This window comes from Camellia sinensis, chromosome 2 (assembly GCF_055761805.1).
Source record: "Camellia sinensis isolate YWXY chromosome 2, ASM5576180v1, whole genome shotgun sequence".
In the NCBI taxonomy this organism is placed as follows: Eukaryota; Viridiplantae; Streptophyta; class Magnoliopsida; order Ericales; family Theaceae; genus Camellia; species Camellia sinensis.
Window position 1 is genome coordinate 54,832,248 of NC_138962.1, and position 23,843 is coordinate 54,856,090.

A 23,843-nucleotide genomic window follows, 5' to 3' on the forward strand; every position below is an offset into this window, starting at 1 on the left:
TCAGCGTCTGCTTTCACCAGTTTGGTCACATCCCCGGTGATAATACGCCAAAGTTTCCGTCCCTTGAGGAAGGAAGACATGGCTTGGGCCCACAGTACATAATTGGAACCATTAAGAAGAATAGAAATTGGATGGGAGGCATCATGGCGATCCATAATAAAAGTGTAGTTGAGGGTAAATAAAGAGAAACAGACTTGTAAGAGCAAAATTAGGTAAAACAGAGTGTACCAATGAGTCCGGAAGGTCGAAAATAGCTGAGAAAGAGGGTCCTATGCAGAGATGACGTTAGTAGAGGAGAAATGATATATGCGGTGCACAGTAGCAGGAATGGCGTGTGGCGTACCGTAGCAGAACGACGCACACGCGGTGCACAAAAGTAGAATGATGCACGCGGGTGTACAATAGCGGAACGGTGCACACGCAGCGCACAATAGCAAAACGGCGCACGCGGGTGCAAAGTAGCAGACGCCGCATGCTAGGCGCACAATAGCAGGCGCAGCGCACACAAACGCGTGAGGGCACGTATGAGGGGGGCGGCGGAAGCTGAGACACGCCGAACACAAAGGTGGCGTGACAACGATTTTGGTGATGGGGAGTTGGACCGTTGGAATCGTGAGGTGATTCCGAAGAGGTTGGTGTAGTGCCCCTGTGTATGAGACTAAGCACCAAAAATAGAAAATCCTAGAAGTGTAGAACTTTGCTCTGATACCATGTTAACTTGGTAGAGAGAGAGAGAGTGAATAAATTGTATATTAATTATGTTCAGTAATTTACAAGGAGCAGATCACTCTCTTTTATAGAGAGGAAAGTATGACACATAGGATGCTAACATTGAATGCAGAAAGTATACAAAATCATTAGTATGACAACTATATATTGCACTATATTACACTAACACTATTAAGGGCATTTTTCTTACCAAATCAGTTTTCAAGGTCATCCATGGCTCCAGTAACAATGAGGATACACATCAGGGGTGGACAAACTTATAGAAATGTTCTGCTCTTAATAGATGGAAGCACTTTGCTTGGCTTGTGCGCCATGACCCTCACAAATTTAATGAAATGTCGCCGTAATATTAGAATGACTGCTGAATGTTCCTTGTGTGATGCATCCTTGGAGACTACCCTTCATGCCATTAGAGATTGTGATCTTTTGCAAAAACTCTAGCAACAACTTATACCCCCTTCGTATTGGACTTTATTTTTTTCTTTACCCTTGTGTAAATGGGTGGATACAAACCTGGGGCCTCCTCCTTGGCCCAATCCTTTTGGTGATGATTGGACATTGACTTTCATGGGTACCCTCTCCACTCTCTAGTTGTGGCACAACAAAAAAATCCATGACTCCGAGTTTATCCCTCCAGCTTGTCCCATTATGTTTATTCATAAGCAAATTGCAGAAGTTGTGGTAGCTAAAGCTTTGGGCACTGTTCGGCGACAAGAAGCATCCATTGTTATAAGTTGGACATGGCCTTCCTCTAACTGGGTGAAGTTGAATACTACTGAGTCAGTGCTTGGGCTGATAGGCCCAGCGGGTACGGGATGACTCATTAGATCAGAAACAGGAGAATGGTGTGTGGGCTTCCAACACTTCATTGGTGAGACTGCGGCAATAGCTACAAAATTGTAGGCCGTATATTTGGGACTCCGTCTCACTTGGGAGGAGGGATTTCGATCCATCATTGTGGAATCGAATTCCACGGTTGCCATTCACGCTATCCAGAGGCTAGAGAAGACTGATCTGAATTTTAATCTCTGCCAACAAGTTAGAGCTCTAATTGACAGGGATTGGTGTTGTCATCTTCAGGTTGTATGGCAAGAAGGAAATAGCTGCGCTGATTGTTTGGCCAAGTCTGCTAGTAGGCTCCAAAAAGATACTAATGTTAAGTTGTGCAATCCACCCACTGCAATAGCTGCTATATTAGCAAGTGATTTGTGTGGTGTCGGCACCGTGTGTAGGGTCATCTTATAGTTTTTGTTTTGGTTTGTTTTTGCGCCTTTGTCTCGACAAATACCAACAAAAAAAAAAAATCATATTATTATTCACCCAGTAAAGGAATATTACGAAATTAACTTACAGGTTATTTACAATGCTTGGTGGGTAAACGGCGACGACGACAGTAGAGAATGGTGATATGAAATTTTTGAAAAAATAATGAAGAGAGATAGAGATACAAGAGAAGATGAAATAATTTTATAAATAATAATTTAATGAGGACAAAATTTATTAGTGCATTAAAAAAAGTCAATAAAGAGAAGATAAAATAATTTTAGAATAATGCTATATGTATCAATTAATGTAATAATTATCAGTGGCAGAGTCAATAAGGGGCACTTATTGATTGCAACTTTAATTTTTTTTCCCTAACCAACAATAAGAAGATAATAATAATTTTTGAATTAATATTAAGTACAAAAATTTAAATAAATTATTACACATAAAAATTTACAATTAATTTCGAGTAAAATCGAAAAAAAAATATTGCGTGTAACTAGTGTATCATGAACAATGTAAAAAAGTAACATATTTAAGTCTTAAAATAAATTATATAATAGTAAGATAAATAATATTTTTACAAAATTTGAATAAAAATCTCATATAATAGTGATATCACGTTATTATTGACATATGATATCACCAACCAATAATAAACAACATATGAAGTTGGAACTCTACATGCAAATATAACTAATGCTCTAGTCATTTTTACATATATATATATATATTGAGATTAATTATACTTGCATATCAATAATGATAGATATTACCTTTATATTGAGATTTTTTTTTTACAAATTTTTCATACATAAAATTATAATTTGCTATAGTCACTTCATTTTCAATAAAACAATCATTATTGTTTTCATAAATTTAAAAATGCCCTTGACATTTTATTTTAAATATTTTGTTTTGTTTAAAATTTGATCATATGCATTTGTAAAAAAAAAAATCCAAGGGGGCACTTGACCTCCATGGTCACATGGTGGCTCCGCCACTAATAACTAGTATACTAACAGATAATGTGGTATAATCTTAGAGATTTTGGATATTTATAATTTGTATAACAGGTGAGGTCAGTAATAATGAAATAAACTAGTTGATATACTAATGTGTACATTAATTGATGTATGTAGCACCACCGATAATTTTATAAATAATAATTTAATGAGGACAAGACTTATTAGTGCATTACAAAAGTAAATAAGACTTAGGTCTCGTTTAAGAACATGCTATTTTAGAAAAAATTTTAGTTTTATACGAAAATATATTCAAAAAAATAGAGAGAGTGATGTGACAACTTATAATATTTAATTTTTTTTACTTTTTGGTTAAAATATTTAGTTACCAAACGAGACCTTAAGGATATTTAAATCTATATAATGAGACTAGTTGACATTTAGGGCATGTTTATTTGGACGGCTTAGATGAGGGGATTGTAATCTATTGGATTGTTAATTTTGAAATACATAGTTTTTGATTATTTTGTTGAAAATAATATGTATCACATATTTGTTTAATCATGAGATAAATATAAAAAAATAACTATTTTTAAATTTTAATTTTTTTCACAAAACTAATATTTTATTTTTAAAAAAATTTAAATTAAATTCTAAAAATTAAACCAAACATGTTCTAAATATTTGGAGGAAAATTTTGGTTATATTATATTGACATCTCATGAAGTTTGGTCAAATTACATTCCCACCCTTGACATTATGAAAATTACATTTCCATATTGTGGTTGATAGTCCCATTTCACAAACCTTTACTTTATATAAAAAAAATAACTCCTAATAGAAAGAAAAAAAAAAGAAAGAAGGAAATTACATTGAAAAAAATAAAACAAAGGAAAAGAAGAAGAAAAAAATAAAGAAAATAAAATAGAGTAAGAAATGGGAAAGTACATGAGTTCAATATCGTCATTCCGTCTAAATAATTACAATAACAGGAGATTAATATAATTTTCTAAGCATAATGGAGTGATATGTATTAAATCCAAATATCAAATAGTGTAAATGTAATATACCGACTATTTTTTTATTAGCTAATCTAAAGAAGTCTTGTCTAAGAACTGTATATCCCACCAATCCGATCAACTATTTAGATATCGTTTTGGGAATAAATTATTTTAATAATTTTTTAACATTATACAAAAAAAAAAAGTAAAAAAATATAAAAAATTATATGAATTTTTAACATTTTAAATAAAACATGTAAATACCAAACGAACTAGGAATGGCAACGGGACGGGGCAGGGCCAGGGATCACCCTCCCGTTCCCGATCCCCGAAGCTACAAACTTCCTCGTCCCTGACCCCGATCTCCGACGGGGAACCCCTCACCCCCTCGGCCCCGCCTCCAAAGGGGATCGGGTTTTCCCAACCCCGAAAAATCCCTGTAACTCTTTCTCTCTGTGTTTAGCTTTCTCTCTCAATAACAAATCATCATCAACAACATCATCGATCATCAACAACAACATCATTGATCATCAACAAAAACATCATCAAAAAAAAAAAAAATAGAGACAGATCTAGTGGGAGGGAGGAAATCGACAATGGCGGTGGCGGGATATTTTCAGATCTGCCGTGGCAGATGGAGGAGGAGGCGAAATGTAACGGAGTATGAAGGTTTGATGGTGGCCTGGCGGAAGAGGAGCTGACGGAGGACGAGGCCGCGAGAGGCGACGGAGGAAGAGGCGGTGGTGGACTGGAGGAGTCGACTGCGTCTGTTGAGAGAAGAGAAGAGAGAGAGAGTGTGTAAGAGAGAGACAGATCAGAGAGAGGAGCGACTGTAGTGTAAGTCAACCAAACCCTAAATACATATATATATATATATATATATAAATTAGGGCTAACCAGAGTGAGGGGTAGGGCTGAGGCGGGGCCGGGGTCGGGGCCAGGGATAAAACATGTATCACCGTCCCTGGCCCGAATGTCACCGTGGATTTATTTTTGAATACTATCCCTAGCCCGTTGAGGGGTATTTTTTTTTAAAAAATCACTCTTATCAAGAACGAGGGGCGAGTCTCCATCAAATCGGATTTAAATTGCCATCCTAAAACAAACCATAATTTACATTTTTTCAACCAAACAACAAACTAGTCCAATCCCCATTTCAATTCTACAAACAAACACCCACTAAGCTGACCAATCTCTAGCCTCTCTTCCTCACATGGGCCACTACGACTGTTCCCAAATCCTCCCCAGTTCCCTTTTCTTCCCCAAGGTATAATCACCATCCTCACACCCCCGTCTCTTTCACTTTCTCACTGCAAATTTTCCTTTTGTTTCCCGAGAAAATCAGGGAAAATAAAGTAAAGTTCTCTCGGAATACACTGAACAGCATTGTTGATTTATTTATTTACTTATTTCTATCGATAATCATAAAAGGGGCTAGTTTATTTTGCTTTTGACTCAATTTGATTGTGGGTTTGTATACATGAGTGTGTAAATGTACTAAAAAGCTTTGAATTTGGATAATTTTGTCAGAATTGTTCGCCACTAAGCGCAACCCAAGTTTCCTCAAAAGGGTTTGGTCAATCTAGGGTTTTGGGATACTTGTTTGCAAATTCAACAATTCACCAAGCACCTTGTATTGTTGCAATGCAAGAAGATAACACTAAGTTAAGAATTCCACATGTTCTGACTGTTGCTGGTTCTGATTCTGGAGCTGGTGCTGGAATTCAAGCTGATCTCAAGGCTTGTGCCGCCCGTGGAGTGTACTGTTCCACTGTGATCACAGCTGTCACTGCTCAGAACACCATTGGAGTTCAGGTCTGACAGCATTTTCAAACACCCAAAACCATAGAGACGAAGAGTTATTGTTTGAATTTTTTATTTTAAAGTTTGTATGAATGTTCAAGCATGTAACTTCGTTGTCAGGGTGTGAACATTGTGCCCGAGGATTTTGTTGCAGAGCAATTAAAGTCCGTGCTGTCTGACATGAATGTTGATATTGTAAGTCAGATATCAATGATTGGCAAGTGTGTTGATTCATTTGAATTGTGTAGATTTGTTTGGTTTGTCTTTTATTGCATTGCACCCATTGGCTATTGATTCATTTGTAAGCAATTCAGTTGTATTGTCAAATCTATTGAGTTTCGCGCTTACATGTTAGGCATACAAGGTTCTTGTGCAGTAGAGACTAGAGTATTGAATCCGTACCGTGATTTACATGATAAGAGTTTAGATAGCAGCACCTAGTTCTTGGCTTAGAATGCATTTACATATAAATAATATAGATATAGATGTATTGGCATGGTAAATTAGTAAAACCTACAATATGCATGCAACATGGACATCACTCCTGAGTTAACATTATTTTGTGGATATTATTGTAAGTGTTGAGTGTGATGTAATATGTAATGATGTTAGGTGAAAACAGGCATGCTTCCTTCCATTGGCATAGTCAAGGTTCTTCATCACTGTCTCAAGCAGTTCCCAGTTAGAGGTATGTCATGGTACTGTTTTCCTGGTTGCAATTGTAATAGCTTTTGAGTCGACTTAATTGAACCTTTGAAGGCAGCTTTAGTCGTTGACCCTGTAATGGTATCTACAAGTGGAGATGTACTGGCTGGACCTTCCATTCTTGCTGGATTTCGGTATGCTTTTATATTCAAGTACATTTATGGTTATTTGCATGCTTAAATTTTGTAGTTCCATCAACTTGTTTTGCTTACTTCTATGTGACTCGCTAACCGATTCCTTGTGTATGCCTTTTTCTTTATATCCAATTTGAGGATCAGAAAGTAGTTACCATATTCAGGGAAGCAAGAATAGAATTATGTTGATTGATGCACTTTAAACTATGTCACGGTTGATGGAAAAATAGTTGTCCATGTACATTAATGATTTTTAAGAGGCAATTTTTTCCACCCTTTCAAGTTTCATCATTGCTAGAGCTGTAGGGATTATGAGTGTGGAGTCCCATGTTAGCCCTTCGAATATTGTAGTGGTTGAAGCTGCGATTAGGATTGTGAGTGTGGGCAGTGGTTCTTCTTGCATCATTTGACTATTTGGGACGATAATCCTTTTTATACTGGGTATGGTCTTTGTATTGAAAAATATTTGTTGAGAAGGTCATTCTTAGGACAGATAAGGTTGACAGTCGGCCTCAAGGATTTAGGGAAGAAGCTTTTCTTTATATAGCCTTCTGCAGCTTGAAGCCATAGTTCAATTTTAAACTGTTTGGTAAAGATCATGGGGAGGACTGAGTGGGTGTCGGTAATGGAAAAAGGGTTTTTCATATCTAATAATAAATTAGGTACATTTTCATTTTCTCTTATTAATACAATTATGTGGTGGAAAATCTTCAGAAAGACCATGGTACTCTTGTGGGAAATCTATCTGATTTTTGTTTTTGTTTGTTTGTTTTGATTTCTGATTGCAGGGAGGATCTTTTTCCCATGGCTGACATTGTAACTCCAAATTTAAAAGAAGCATCTGCTTTACTTGGTGGTGTTCAATTGGAAACAGTCGACGACATGCGTTCTGCTGCAAAATCTATCCATGACATGGGTCCACGGTTAGTGCTTTGCATTTGAGTTTTTATTCTTTTTGAGTTAGGCTTAACAGAAGCTGCCAAACTTTTCCACAATCCCTCCAAAAGTAGGAAAAATTATATGTTGACACCTTGTTGTTTGGCACCAAGTCACTTTAGCCTTGAATTTATTGACACGACACTTATCTAGTCTTTGTGAAGGTAATTGACACGTCACCTTTCTCATAGATTCAGTAGAGTCTATTAGTAGAAGTTTGGGCAATGATAAAGATATGAATGCCAATTGTGATTTGTGAGAGGGAGGTTTAAGTGTCATGCTAGACACTGTGAGAGGCAGGTTTAACTTTGAGTTTGCATAGTCAATGTGTACATATGGGCTTGCTCTTTTATTTCTTAGAGCAGATTTGTTTTACAAAGACTAGACAAGAAGAAGAATTGTAATTCGTAACAGCTTTGTTTTTGTTTTCAGAAATGTACTTGTCAAAGGAGGTGACCTCGCTTCTTCATTGGATGCTGTTGATATTTTCTTTGATGGTATGCTTAATGTATTCATTGGGATTTTTGAGTCCTAACTGTGTGTATCTCTAGGCGGTGTCTTTTGCTAATTTGATTTCTTGATTTGATCTTCTAGGAGATAATTTCTATGAGCTGCGTTCACCACGTGTAAGAACTCGGAATACTCATGGAACTGGCTGCACTTTGGCTTCGTGTATAGCGGCTGAGCTTGCAAAAGGTTCTTTAATGCTATCAGCTGTTAAGGTAATCTATTAAATGTTTGTATTTCTGGAACTTCTAACAGTTATGTGTGCATTGCACCAAAAAAATAAATAAGGCTGCAATTTTTGTTTTTGAATGTAATAATGGTGGTTTTGAGTTCAGTTTCACCGTTGACATAGACCCAAGTTACATCCAAAGCTTAATTGATCACTTGATTAAGCTTATTGCCCTCACTCTGTCAAACCAGAAAGAAAGAGTGGCATTTTCAGCAGATGACTGGCCTATAACTTAATATATGAAAAGACCTTTGGCAGGGTAAAAAAAATTGAAAACAGATCCGTATAGCGGGTTCCATATTCAGGATTGCTTTTGTTGCCATTTGCTTTGTGATAGTTGTCACTATCTGACTGATGCACTATTTGACTGCTCATGTTTACATGTTTTTTGAGTTAATGTTCCTGAATGTTGTTGCTTGTTCTTAAAACTCTTCCCCCCCCCCCCCCCCCCCCCCCCAAAAAAAAAAAAAAAAAAAAAAAAAACTGGATCATCTATTGTTAAAATCTACCTACTCCACTAAACCTTCACCCACTTAAACCTACTCCACTAAACCTAACCCACTACACCACTACCACCTCACCTACTCCACTAAACCTAACCCACTACACCACTACCACCTCCACTTCACCTACTCCTTACCTACTACACACTCACCCTCTTCTATATATACGAATCATGAATCATTGTAATGTACATCAATATATATCAATCAATAATACATACAATTTATTCTCTCCTTTCTCTATATCAATATATTTTTTACATGGTATCAGAGCAGGTTTAGAATCTAGTATTTTTCGCTTCACCGGCGGGCGGCAACCTCACCTTAGCCGTCCGCCGGACCTCAATCTATTCCGCTTATTTTCTACACATACCTTCCACTCTCCACAGCCGTAACTCTGCAAGAAGAGATCTCTAAGCTCTCTCTCCTTTCTCTCGAGAGCATGTTTTTACCGCTGCTGTACATTGGATTGATGCAAGAACACTATGTCAGGCAAGGAGGAAGATGTCAAAGAGCATGAAGGTGTGGATGAAGATGTCCCAGAGGACTCTGAAAAGGCCATGCCATCACCCCAACAGGAGGAGGAAGCTGTTAAGAGCAAGTATGGGCCCAAGAAACCACCACTTATTTGTAAGGACCATGAACGTGCTTACTTTGACTCTACTGATTGGGCTCTGGGGAAGCAAGGTGGAGAGAAGCCCAAAGGACCACTCAAGGCACTTCAACCTAAACTGCAGCCAACACAACAGCAAACCCGATATCGGAAATCGCCTTGTGGTCCGTCAGATGGTGAAGGAGAGAACACTCCATCAGAGGATGCAGCTGCAAATGAATGAGAGGCCACTGTTGGTCTTTTGATGTTGTGAGAACTAGTGGTTCGTATTCTAATATCTGAATAGGCGACCACTAAATTTCTGCACTCTCTTTCCACGCAGTTCCCAAACACATCCACTACCTCACCTTTATTTCCATTATTATAAATGACACCCACCAATTTGTCAAGTTTCCCACCATTTCGTATGATGACAGGAGGAGACAGCACATGGAGGGGACACACACAGCAGCACATAGTCCAAACCCATTTTCTTTTCTTCTTTTCTTTCTTTATTTATTTCTTTCTTTTCATTCCTTTATTACATCTATACCCATATCCATCATCACCCTCTTTCTTTATTTATTTCTTTTAATCACCTTTTGCACCCCACTTTCCTTTTATTTATTTTATTTTATCTTCCTTTTTTTCGTAATCAAAAAAAAAAAAAAAAAAACATCCACCCACATGGCATGTCCCTCAACCTTTTGACAAGTTATTTTTCTTTTTCTTCTTATCCCCGTATTTATCATTTTCGTTTTTTCCTATATATATATATTAACAAAAAAAAAAAAACAAAAACAAAAAAAAACCAACAATACAGATTTGCACAACAACTTTGTTTTATTTATATTAGGGATCAACCCCGATCACAATTTTACACCAAAAAAAAAAAAAAAAACCAACAACAACAACAACAAACCAAAACACAACACCAAGACGGCCACCCACCGACCTCACTTCTTCGCCTATTCCGCCGGTCTTTTCTTCTTGCCTCCGTCCTGGGCGGCCCTTGACGGTGTTGCCTCCATGTTTCCCACTCCACTGGGCACAATCACTATTCCCTGCTCCTCCACTGCAGCATATGGCGGACCTCCGAATCGGAACATCACGGTGGCCTTCCGCTTCAGCTCCTTGTTTTCTGCCTTCAGCACACTTATCTCTGCTCGCGCATCCTTATACATGCGTTGGAGCAGAGCCAGCTGGGAGTTTAACTGTTGCACCTCATTTGTCCTGCTCTGCAGCCGGTGCGACAAGTTTGTGACCGCAGTCATGGTTTCCACACATGACTTCAGAGTATACTGATTGGCCTCAATATCAGTTTGCACCGCCATTTTATGCTCCACCGACCGCATCGGAAAGTTCAACGGAGCAAACACAGAGGTGTTTGGTTGAGGTTCACTGGCCACCGCACCAGTTCTCTCTCTTGTTGACTCATTGAGGTCGGGAAAGAGAGTGAGTAGACCACGGGATGAAGAGGCCATATTCTGAGTAGCTGAACGGGAAGAAGAGGCCATGTTTTTTGGGTTGCTGAGTGTTTCCGATAAGGGTTGGATACAGAGTATTTACAGATTGTTTCAGAATAACAAGTTCAGAGGTTTCAGTCTGGTTTGGTTTCCTCCGCCTCCGCATTGGTTTATATTGACACAGACGACGCGGCTGACATGCCGCTCTGTCGCTCACGTGCCTCGCCGCGTCTCCGGCTCACCTTTTGATGGCTCGACGCTTTCTGTCGGGCACGACTTTTGATGAAGTGGGCGCGCCTTTTGAGGGCGCAACTTTTGATGGCACGCCTTTTTATGGATTGGGCACGCCTTTTGAAAGATTGGGCACACCTTTTGAGGGTGCGACTCCTTTATGGGTCCGACAAGACTCTGTAAACTGTCCCGACATTGATTCCGGTTAGCTCCTTCATGGGTCCGACAAGACTCAGTAAACTGTCCCGACATTGATTCCGGTTAGCTCCTTCATGGGTCCGACAAGACTCTGTAAACTGTCCCGACATTGATTCCGGTTAGTTTCTACAAGGGTCCAGCAAGACTCCGTAAACTGTCACAACATTGTCTGCTACAACGGTCCGACATGACCCCATAAACTGTCTTCTACATCGGTCTGACACCGCCATCCAGTGTCCTCTACACCGTTATGACACCACCATACAGTGTCCTCTACAACGTTATGACACCCCCATACAGTGTCCTCTACAACGTTATGACACCACCATCCAGTGTCTTCACCAATGGTCTGACACGACCATACAGTGTCTCCTATCCTCTTTTATTTTTATGTATTTTCTTGTTTTGTTACTCTCTCCAAACTCAAGTTGGTTAGTTCCTATCCCCCTTGAGTTTGCGGGGGGCTGTTAAAATCTACCTACTCCACTAAACCTTCACCCACTTAAACCTACTCCACTAAACCTAACCCACTACACCACTACCACCTCACCTACTCCACTAAACCTAACCCACTACACCACTACCACCTCCACTTCACCTACTCCTTACCTACTACACACTCACCCTCTTCTATATATACGAATCATGAATCATTGTAATGTACATCAATATATATCAATCAATAATACATACAATTTATTCTCTCCTTTCTCTATATCAATATATTTTTTACATCTATTCTTAATATTTATTTTATCTGACTCCTCATAGGTAGCTAAACGCTATGTTGGATCTGCCTTGGATTACAGCAAAGACATTGCCATTGGAAACGGGCTTCAGGGTCCTTTTGATCATCTATTAAAGCTCAAGAGTAATGTCCACAATTCATGTAGACCACAGGTGTTTGACCCAAGTGATCTCTTCTTGTATGCTGTTACTGATTCGGGGATGAACAAAAAGTGGGGTCGTTCCATCACAGATGCTGTCAAAGCTGCCATAGAAGGAGGTGCCACCATTGTCCAGCTGAGGTTCGTAGCTCTTGTTGTGCATTTATTGTTATTATTCTTTCTTCAAAATTAGTATTTCTATGTACGTCATGATTTCTAACTAGTTTAGACATTCTCAAAACTTCCAATGGTTCATGGAGGCCTTGTATACAAGTTTTATTATTAATTTAATATATTGCATGCATGCAACTAATTCCATGTTGTTATCTAGAACTACCTTCTATGTTTTCTGTACCACCATTGATTTTTTTTTTTAAATTTTTTAGGTCGTTACAAAGTAGTTTTAAAATATTTTCTTAAGGTATAACAAAATTTAAAAATATCTAAGATGTGTTGTTTCAAAAACCATTGAATTTTTAAATTAAAGAAGCATATTTTCAGATGGAATCATATTTTTATTATTTCTGGTTATGAAAAAATTACCAAACTAAAAACATGCTTCAACAAAATTTGTTGATGCATTGTGCATGTCTCATCTTATCAAAAATGTTGTCTTCCATATCTTTGAACAATATTTCCTTGCACTTTTCAAAGCTCATCTATTTAAATTGCATCGGTTATGGATCAATTTAAATTATATGGGATGAAGTTCCACAGAGGAACCTAATGAGGAAAGATTGGGAGAACAAATATTTGAAGGGCTTCTCAGGTCTACAACTGCATTTGAAAACCTAGATTGACCCATAAATGGACATTAGATTTCGTAGCGATGACTATTTTGTCTCCTTTTCATGTTTGAAGGGAAAAGGAAGCTGAAACGCGAGATTTTCTTGAATCAGCCAAGGCATGTGTTGAAATTTGCCGTGCCTATGGTGTTCCTCTGCTGATAAACGACAGAATTGACATTGCCCTTGCTTGTGATGCTGATGGCGTGCACGTTGGTCAGTCTGACACGCCTGCTAGTATTGCTCGCACTCTTCTTGGGCCCGAAAAGATCATTGGTGTGTCATGCAAAACGACAGAGCAAGCTCATCAAGCGTGGGTTGATGGTGCTGATTACATTGGTTGTGGCGGTGTATATTCAACCAACACGAAAGCAAACAATATCACTGTTGGGTTGGAAGGGTTAAAAGCTGTGTGTTTGTCTTCAAAGTTACCAGTGGTTGCAATAGGTGGTATCGGAGTTTCAAATGCACGGGCTGTGATGGAAATAGGCGTCGCGGCTCTGAAAGGTGTGGCGGTTGTTTCAGCTTTTTTTGACAGGGAATCCGTTTTGAATGAGACCCGGAAGTTGCATGCACTGCTAAAGGAGACAACCTCATCTGTAAAATGAAAAAAATAAAAATACCGGTGATGACTCAGTTCTGTTCGTGTGAGTTTTGTAATAGACATAATGATTTCTAAATTACAGACTTGATTAGTTTTCTCTAGGATTGATGGAAGAACAGGATAATGTTTTTGTGCTTCAATAAGTTCATAGTAGTGAAGAGGACTGTTGAAGAACATGATGGTGTTATTTTGTGGTATATCTTCATGTTGTTGTATGGAAGTCGGTGATCTAAAGCTCATGCTCATAACTATTCTATATGGCCCACTTGGATCATTCATTAAAAAAGAAAAAAAGAAAAAAGATTGGATTCGATAATTATAATTATATAATTTAATCACATTTATTTTAAAAAAAATAAATAGTTTGTTTTTAAAATTATTTATTTCTTAAATACAGATTATATGATTATAATTATAGAATTATTGTGATTTTATTTATGAATAACATGCACGTCAAATTTTAAAAGATGATCACGGATTGAATTATTAAAATAGGCTTAGTGAAAGATCAACATAACCCTTTATGAAAGCAATCTTCAAAGCCAATTTTTGGTTAGATGAGAGTTTCTGAAGGCTAATTAGAATCCATCCAATTGTGGAATTTAAAAGGACTTGTTTGGCATATAACAGTTTTATTTCGAAAGTTAAAAAATTAAAAAATTTATAACTTACATTAAAAAATTAAAGATTTTTGTTTCTTTTTATTTTTTGTATATATTTTCGTAGAAAGTTAAAAAATCATTTCAAATATACCAAATTTTTTTACCTCATATTTTAACTTAAAAATTAAAAAATTATTAAAATAGTATGTGGCCAAACAAGATCAAAGTCAGAAGTCAGTGGATGAGTCTGATTGTACTAAATTCGCGAATCAGAGAAGCTACCGGCACCAGATCTCTCATAACTACCAAAAGGAAAGATCCCCAACCTTGCATTATCAAGGGGATCGTAGGAAAAGTTAGAGAATCTTATTTCTTGCATTATCTTGCAAATGTAAGCTCCTCATTCCATGTTTGTCCTTTTCATGTGGATTGGATTGTATTATCTAATTTTGTCCACTTATTAGGGGTTTCAATTTTATGATTTCATCTATTTATAAAAATAATTATATTAATTTGATAATCGTAACTTTATGGTCAGTAATTGTTTTTTAAAAATTAACAATAAATATGATTATGAAAATATAAAACATCTATTATTTTCAAAATAATAAAATCACAGGCCTATACTTTTTGAATTAGTTAATTAATTAATTATTTTTAATAAGTGACCTATACATAGCAACCTATAACAACCTAAGAAGAGTACAAACGAATACCATAATAAATCTCAAAACTTTAGACAACAAAGTTTTAATATATTATATTAAAGACTCTAATTCATTATGTGAACCGGTAATAAAGCTAACTCTTTTCAAAAAAAGACACGGCCACGAGGCAATCCATTTTCATTGCTTGCTTGATACTTCTCTTTGAAGTATTTTGACAAGATAATTAAAAGTTATTTTTTAATTTTTAATTTATTGTTTTTTTTGGGAATATAATTTTTAGTCATTTTTTTTTATTTGTAGTAAAATTTAAAAGTTGGTTTTTTTGGCTTTTTTTTTTTATTTGGGAAGTTGGTTTTTAGCCAATGGTGAAATTACAATTCTACCTCTCATGAGTCAAAATATGTTATATGGGTGAAGTTGTAAATATTTTAAATTAAATAGGAATAATTTGGTCATTTTATTGTGATTTGACATCATAAACAAATATTAATAAAAAAAGCTAAAAACAACTTTTTATCAACTTCCCAAATCATTTATCTAAAGAAGGCAAAGCTTGGTTAAAAGTCAAAAAATCACTATTTATTATCTTCCCAAAATAGGTGGAAGTGGAGTCATATTATTTCTCACATTTTTTTACACATTTTAAAAAAAAATTAAAAAAATCAAAAAAATAACTTTTAACCATATTCCTAAAATAATTATTTCCGGTATTCTTTTGTATTTTAAGTTGATGGTGGTGGGTGTTGATCCAATCCAAGAATGTGACTCAACAAATTGCATAAATTATTATCAACGGCACATGATGTCCTTCATTCATAGTGCTCAATCAATTATACATAATATATTCATTTTTCATGTGCTTGGAGGACCAACCAAGACTTTTTAAAATAAAGAATTTCAATTATCAATTCTTCAAAAGAAAAATATTATTTATACAAAATTTATAATTAAAATGATAGGATAATGATAGTGATATTTTTATAATTAGTTTCATTTAAATAATATTTTGTTTTAAAAGATAAATCTCAATATAATTATATCATTATATATATATATATATATATTTTATTGGAGTAATTACACTGACATGGTATTATTGAAAAATATTTATAAAAAAATAAAAAATCTTATAAATATTAATTTTTTATATTTTTTTTAAATAATTTTTTATTTCTCCACTGGTATATGTTGTTGCCCTTTTTTTATTTATATATCACTGTCTACTGTGCAATACGTCAACATCAAAGTTGAAGATATAGGTTGAAATTATGGGTTGTCAGTTTCTGATTGTTCATGAATCATATGGCCATCAAGCCCATCATTACACCCCCACCAATAACACAAACAAAAGATTAAAAAATAAGAAAAATGTTTGGGCCCTAATTTTGTGGCTCAAATATGACTCAAATGGTCAAAACGACGTCGTTTTGGCCATTTTGATGTTGTTTTGTACTCAAAACGATGTCGTTTTGGCCATTTGAGCCACAAAATTTGAGCCCTCTACCATTGCTGAAAAAATAAATAAACAAAAAAATTCACAAACGCAAACACACAACTAGATGTTTGGGCAAATTACAAACATTCCCTCGAAATTTGGTGATAATATAAATTTTTCTTTAAAGTTTGAGAAATTATAAATTGTCCTTGAAGGTCAAATTTGCATAATAAATTAGGAGAAATTTGTATGAAAATAAAAATCTCAAGGGGCAATTTGTTATGAAAATATAAACCTCAGGGGGCGGGATGTAATTTTTCAAATCTCAGAAAAAAATTTGTATTTTCACTAAATCTCGAAGGGGTGTTTGTAATTTGCCCTACATATTTTGATTAATGTGTCTATCACTCTTGCTCATTTTGAAAGATTTTTACACTAAAATGTTTGGAGGGTATGTGTAGGAAGTCATTTTTTAATGATTTTTTATTAAAATATAAAGTGAAAAAATTAATATATTTAAGAAGAATTTTTTAATTTTTATGAAAAAGTTATAAATGAGAAGGAATATTTGACTTTATAGAGTGAATGAGAAAAAAATCTTTAAACTTTTTTATACGGGTTGAATTTTTTTAATTTTATAACTAAGATAATTACTTGTTAAATGAGATTTAAATGACTATATTTTCTCTCTTCCTTTTGTTATGTAAATAATAAAAAAAAACTATATTTAAAATAAATATAAAATAATATGATAAATTTTAATTTTATCACATTAAAATAAAATTTTATTAAAATTTTTTATATTTAAAAAAATTCTACTATCAAATTATTCTATATATTAAGGGTTAGTTTGGAAAGTGGGTTGACTTTTTGACTTTTTGATTTTTTTTAATTATTTTAGCGTGGACTAAAAAGTTTGGTTTGGGAAGGATTTTTTGACTTTTTGATTTTTTGACTTTTTTTGTGAGAGAATAGTGTAATGATTATGGATTAGATGTGATGTTTTATTTTTTGTAGTTAAAATAACTTATTTTATTTTTTGTGACTAAAATAGTCAAAAAAATCCCTAACCTAACTTGCCAAACGGAGGCTAAATTATGAATAAAGATTTGGTGAGGATGTCATTCTCCTATTGGGCCCCACTCCATGCATCTTGGTCTTGAGTCCCATTATGGTTGCTTTGCCGACATGGTAAGACCATCAATCTATGAATGGCCAATGGAATTTGATGATTGGTTTTTAAAATGTGTTTGTTTGGTTATAATTCTCATAAATTATTTTTAATTGGGTTTTTATTGATTTTTTTATTATTTATATTTTAACTAATTTTTTTTTTTATATTGTAGATACATAAAGATTAGATGCATTTAAATTTTTTAAAAAATTAACTAAAATATGAAAAAAAACAAATCACTAAAAACAAATAAAAACCCAAACAAAAATGCACACAATTTTTAATTCAAATTTTTGTCTATTTTTAGTTTTTTTTATAAATATTTTATCCATTTTATTTTATTTTTTAGATGCATCTTGATTAGATGTATCTAAAAAGTACAAAGAATTGATTAAAATATTTTTAAAAATACTAAAAATAAACAAAAACTTATTCAAAAATAATTTTTAGAAAATCAAATCAAACAGACATTTAAATCTCATTTTACAACTACCACTGTAGTTTTTAAACTATTTTATGAAGTTATTAAATTTTGTGAAGTCATATTTTCAAAGTAAAATTTAAAATTATATTTTTATACTTTATATTCAAGTAAGTCATTTGTTAAAAAATTATATTAGTCTAATAATAAGTATAATTATATGATTTTATTATATTTTAAAAACTAAATAAATACAAGTATATATTATTGAAAACAGATTATCCATTGTCTAAAAAGCAGATATGGTAATTCAATAATTTAGTCCTCGTTTGAGAAGAGATAATTTTAGCCAAAAAATAAAAAAACAGAAACAAAAGAAAATTTCAATTCATACGAAAAAATCAAAAATTTATTTTCATTCATTATACTTTTTACATATTTTTTCGTAAAAATTTTAAAAATCATTCTATTTCCCCCCCCCCCCTCATATTTCAGCTAAAAAATTAAAAAAAATATTTTCTAAAATGGGCCGTTAAACAACTAAATAAAACCAATTATAAAACAAAATACAGCAAACCAACTTTAAATACATACCATGACCCTGTTTGGTGAAACTTTTTTTAAGTTAAAAGTTAATAATTAAAAAACAGAAATTAAAACATTCCTACTCTAACTTTTAAATAATCAATTTTTTTCAACTTATTTAAATTATTTCTGCCTAATAAACTATAAGCAAAAATTACATCCAATAATTTGATACAAATTTTCAAAATAAAATAAGTTATAATCACCCTAAAAGTTATAACAAACAGTCTCCAAAGCACCAACGGGGGAAGGTTCCCAAAAGCAACAATATCAAGGAAAGCATATCCTCTGTTTGCTTATGCAGAAAACCACTCCCAAAACACTTTTACAACTCAAACCCACAACACAAATATGAAACCCTTTTTTTACAGCTCAACCCACAACAGACACAAACCAAGAAAAGCCAAATGAAGCACAATTTCAGGTACACGGAACATGGAAGAAAAACCAACCCACCCATCATTAACCTTCAATTAGGAGACCCACATGACAACCATGTACCCAAAAATGCAATACCAAATTAAATAAATAATAATCAAATAATAAAAAGAAAGCTACAAAACAAATAAATATTTTATTAATATGGCTACTAATAAGGGATAAGGCATCCATACATAGCAGTCGCAAGGGAGAAAAAGCTCCCAAACCCAAATTCCACATTCTTTGCACAGCCCTTGAGAATGGTAGTACACCCTTGTGTACCAGACTTCTCACAGGAGTAACCATGTCCACTCAAACCCCAACTTTCAAGTTCAACATTAATAGCATTACACAAACAAACACTATAAAATTTACAGACTTTCTTATTCAAGCCCATTTCCTAAGCAGTTTGAAATGACTCTATAACCACGAAAACACACTGACAACAGAGATACCAAAGTTAGAAGGCTCTAATTTTCTCTAGCAAATAAAAACACATCAAATCAATCATCTCTGGGGAGATGAACTCCACTAGCATGTGCCTCCTTAACTGTCTTATCATATTCGTCTTCTTCATCTTCTTCTTCCTCGGCTTCTTCGTCTTCTTCTTCTTCCTTTCCTTCATCTTCTTCCCCTCCCCAACCAAAACCTCCAATCGAGCGGGAAACCGGAGGAGGAGTTCTAGCCTCTTCCACGATTTTCATAATCTCCTCCACAGTTTGGGGGGAAAAGCTCGGGTTTTCTCTCCTGTAATACATGGCTTGAGCTGCTTCAGTTAGTTCCCTTGGCAAGTTCTTCAGAAACCATGGATGGTTTTTAATTTCCTTAATAGTGATCCTCTGCAAAAACAAGCAAAGTTTAGAACTGTAATAATAACCAAATTGGAGCTCATGTTTGAGAAGTTACCAAGCATATCTAGATCCGCTCCGAGCACTTGTACATCATGCTCGGAGTCGGAATTCATATGCTAAGGGTTATGGCCTAAAACTTTCATGAAAACAGACTGTCCAAAGTACATCACTGGAAGAATACCAAAGTGCGCAAACATATGAGGAAAAAAATGACCCTTCAAGCATTCGGCGTATAATACATTTCAATGTGATTAGGGATGATAGCATCAATCTATATTTACAAAATCCCACTCCTTAAAGAAGAAAATAACGGTGGCAATTTTGGTGGTTTTTATTTTTTATTTAAAATAATAATAATTTGAGAGGAGGGTACATCGAAAATGGGAAAATAAAAGATAGAGAAATTTGGTACAAGGTATAACTAGATTTAAATCGTTGCTTCAAACATTGACCATTGCAATCAAAATGTTAGAAATAAGGGTACACATCTTTTCGCCAAGGGTTTGATATAAGGTATTCTGTTTAGTTTTGGGAAACAAATGATGATACGGCCAAACTACAAACAGATTAATTAGACAGCCAGAAAATACATGAGCAACGGCCATTACCCAAGCCCACAGAAATAGGATAGAGTTGCATGAAATTCATAGTGCAAGCACTTGCAGGACCTAATGTGACAATAATACCTTTTCTTGTCCACATAACATGATGCAATTAGTAGCAATAATTCCAAGGATATTACACCTAAAAAATGTGTTTGCAAGAGAGAGAAAAAAGAGAAGTACCCTAACGCATTTAGTTTGTAAATACAAATCCAACTTGGCAATAGAAGCTGAGATGATGCAACCAAGGTTGGTGCCATTCCAATCGTCAAAAAACAAGTTAATTGAATCTCTAGAACAACATACATACCCTGGCTGAATTAGCAACAAATATACGAGAAAGGAGGTGTCGACAATCTTGAGATATATGAACATAGTCAGGGATCTTGTAATTAACTGCCATTATTCGCTGCAGAAAACGACGACATAAAACTCATATCATAAGTGACATAATCACCATAAAATAATTAATGAACAACAAACCAAAAAGAAGGAAAACTTACATGAATAGTTTTCCTGAAATTCTTGGGGTCTTCTTGATCTTCAAAAGGATATGCTCCAACCAGCATTACATACAAGGTCACCCCACATGACCATACATCCGCTAACTGGACAAACACACAGAAATTAAAAAAACCAGCAAAGTCAGAAATCTTCATATTCTACCCAAAACCAACGAACACACGCCCATGCACACAACGAACATCTCCATGGGCATTCAAGTAAATAGGCTTTCTATTCAGTAACACAAAAGATTGATATAATGGACGCATTTCTGATCAATGGTAACTTAATATTGACTGTATTTCATATCAATAGTTGCTAAATCATCCACAGGTAAACAGGTGAAACTAAAATAATCCAGTTAACCTGTCCACAAGATGTGTTCAACCATTTTTGCTGTTGCAGAGATTATATGATGAATAATTCAGTCTGTGCAATAACTTACTATTGCATAGGCATATGAATGAAATGAGAAAGAGGAGTCCTAAGTTTGCTTTCGGATCAATGGATTTGAAATACACAAATTTGGATTTAACTCTTTAAGGACGTAACTTTGAATTTGATTTTGAAAAGATCCAGGGATAGATTTCTCATTTCAGAGCCTTTTATCAGAGGATTTGAAATAACAATGTAAAGAGAGTTATTTGAAATCCATCTCATGTAGGATGCTAATTGCAAAAGAACTATCATTGATGAACCTATACTACCTCTACATTGCCGCCCTCCTCAAACTCTCCCAGTCCAATCCTAAAACCAATCCTCCGACGCATTACAAAATTGAATTCTTAAAGCCCTCATTTCAAATCCATCAATTGAAATATGACTTTAAAAGAATGGAGATAGATGCTCTCTGTATGAACATAAAGCAAGGCTATAACAGAAACTCAGACAGGATACATGGCTCAATATACTCATATATAAACCCTGCATAAGCAAGCAAACGTGTAAAGAAACCAAACTTGGTTGTTGTTGGTTCAGAATCAACAGATAAAGTGAGACTGCTTCTCAAACAAATGTCCATTTTATGAAAGATTACAAGATAATAGACCCGGTTACATTTTTAAGCATTGTGTGTGCTTCATACAAAATAAAGATGAGAGAAAGTTACCTTGCCATCATATTCTCTCCTAGAAAGAACCTCCGGTGCAATATATGCTGGAGTACCAACTGTTGATTTGGGTCTCGAATGCAGTAGAGATGACTAAACAAAAAAGTACAATGACAATAAGTAGATGCATTTGTCTTTCAAGCAGGTCTTATTTGAATTAATGATATAAACCTTGGAGTAGCCAAAATCACAAATTTTCAGTCTTGGTGCCGGGCTTCCGTCCAACAGGGTATTCTCCAGCTTCAAATCTCTATGGCATATTTGCTGCACAATTGGAAATAATTACGAAATTGCAATAGCAGTGTAGAAATATAGCAAATATGTTGTTAGACAACTATGTACCAAATAAGAAAACTACACATGCATTCCTGATTTTATTTTATCCTAAATTTCAATTACCATGGAGTGACAGTAGCTGACTCCTGAAATAAGCTGTTGGAAAAAGTATCTAGCCTGAAAGTTTTGAAAGGGAAAAACATCATCAAATCACCATATAAAGATAATTTTAAAAGATTACAAAATAAATAAATAAACTCTGGATTTGCTAGAAAACCTCATCTTCGCTGAATCTTCCAGCATTGCAGATTCGTTCGAAGAGCTCACCACCCGCCGCGTATTCCATGACAATAGCAAGATGGGTTGGAGTCAAAACCACCTGTGTATCCAAAAAACCCAAATTAAAAATCAATGATTATCTCTTATATAAGATCTAGAATACCCAAGGATCAGTACTAGCCTCTTTGAATCGAATTATATTAGGATGACGAAGCGATCTGTGATTTATGATCTCCCTTGCTACATTCTCATCAATCTGCCACCACACAAAATTCATAGTAAACCTCAAAAGAGCAAATAGAGACATATAACAGCTTAGAAAATCTCAATAACTCGCTAAAAAGTTGTGATTTTGCCTAAATAGAGAGTGAGAAACAAATACCAAAACTTTTACAAATCTTCAATTGTGTGCTTTTATGATTCAAATGTCAATTACACACGAACCTTTTGCCCTCTTTCGATGTATTTCATGGCGACGAGCTCTTTCGTTTCTTTATTCCTCATAAGCCTCGCCACACCGAAATTCCCAGATCCTATATCCTTCACAAGCTCGTACCTCTCCATTTCTTCACACTTTTCTATAACAAAAACCCTAAATCAAACCTTCAAATCTCCAGAAATCGAGCTTCAATTCATGCCTTTGAGCTCAAACAAATGATAAACCAATCCAATAACAAACCCTATTACTAGAAACAGAAACAGAAACAGAAACAAAGATTCTCCATATCAAGACAAAAGAAAGTCGAATCTGCGAATTTAAGAGCTAGGGTTTCCAATTCAGAAAGATTGAAAGGGACAATTCGAAGAAAATGATGACGTTTTGAAAGGGAATTGAGAAGGTTCTGCAGTGAAGAAAAAGTTGCTGAATTTGCAGAGATTTGAAGGGAAAAAAAAAAAAGTGAGAAATGTCCAAACAGAAGCCAAGAAAAAAAAGACTGTGTGACCTTTCGAGATCGAGAGAGAGAGAGAATCTGAAGAAGCACAGTGGCTATACATGCATACAGAGAGAATATGTATATAGAGAGAGAGAAAATCGCTGATTCGGTGTAGTGGAGAGAGAGAGAGCGCATCACCAAAGCTGTGGAGAGAGAGAGAGAGAGGGGTGTTTTGGGAAGTTGACTTTATAATGAAAATTAAAAGTTGAATTTTTTGTATTTAAAGATATTTGAGAAGTTTAGCGTGCGTTTGGTTGTGTTTTGTAAATGTGATTTGAGAGTATGAGTTTTATTTTGAGTTTGTGTGTTGTAGAATTATGATTTGAGTGTAGAAAATTTGTTTGGTAAATAGTTTTGAAAATAGTTTTGGAAAAGATGTTTACACGTGTAGAAAATTGATTACAAATCACAACCAAACAGAAACTTAGTTTTGGGTCATTAG

At 34.9% G+C, this 23,843-nt stretch overlaps 3 protein-coding genes across 4 annotated transcripts; 2 read left to right on the top strand and 1 right to left on the bottom strand.

Annotated features, from left to right (window-relative positions):
• Nucleotides 1–524: 524 nt before the first annotated feature.
• On the top strand, nucleotides 525–1,974 carry LOC145813722 (uncharacterized). The gene is made up of 2 exons (XM_082909618.1): nucleotides 525–617; nucleotides 1,633–1,974. The coding sequence occupies exons 1-2, from the start codon at nucleotides 525–527 to the stop codon at nucleotides 1,972–1,974; spliced, it is 435 nt and encodes a 144-aa protein (XP_082765744.1).
• Nucleotides 1,975–5,048: 3,074 nt separating this feature from the next.
• Nucleotides 5,049–13,715, top strand: TH1 (thiamine biosynthesis protein). Of its 2 annotated transcripts, none has more exons than XM_082914452.1 (10): nucleotides 5,049–5,228; nucleotides 5,492–5,776; nucleotides 5,885–5,959; nucleotides 6,377–6,452; nucleotides 6,528–6,603; nucleotides 7,392–7,526; nucleotides 7,972–8,036; nucleotides 8,134–8,261; nucleotides 12,037–12,293; nucleotides 13,014–13,715. In XM_082914452.1, exons 1-10 carry the CDS (start codon nucleotides 5,175–5,177, stop codon nucleotides 13,543–13,545), a joined length of 1,683 nt encoding a protein of 560 aa, XP_082770578.1. In that variant the 5' UTR covers nucleotides 5,049–5,174; the 3' UTR covers nucleotides 13,546–13,715. The 2 variants fall into 2 exon arrangements, with proteins under 2 accessions (XP_082770578.1, XP_082770579.1); XM_082914453.1 differs by having other exon boundaries at nucleotides 5,163–5,316.
• A 5,266-nt stretch (nucleotides 13,716–18,981) lies between these two features.
• Nucleotides 18,982–23,594, bottom strand: LOC114320672 (serine/threonine-protein kinase SRK2A). The gene is made up of 9 exons (XM_028267735.2): nucleotides 22,911–23,594; nucleotides 22,648–22,722; nucleotides 22,465–22,566; nucleotides 22,311–22,364; nucleotides 22,083–22,175; nucleotides 21,912–22,004; nucleotides 20,803–20,907; nucleotides 20,610–20,708; nucleotides 18,982–19,685 (listed from the first exon to the last, which is right to left on the bottom strand). Exons 1-9 carry the CDS (start codon nucleotides 23,028–23,030, stop codon nucleotides 19,350–19,352), a joined length of 1,077 nt encoding a protein of 358 aa, XP_028123536.1. The 5' UTR covers nucleotides 23,031–23,594; the 3' UTR covers nucleotides 18,982–19,349.
• Between the last annotated feature and the right edge of the window lie 249 nt (nucleotides 23,595–23,843).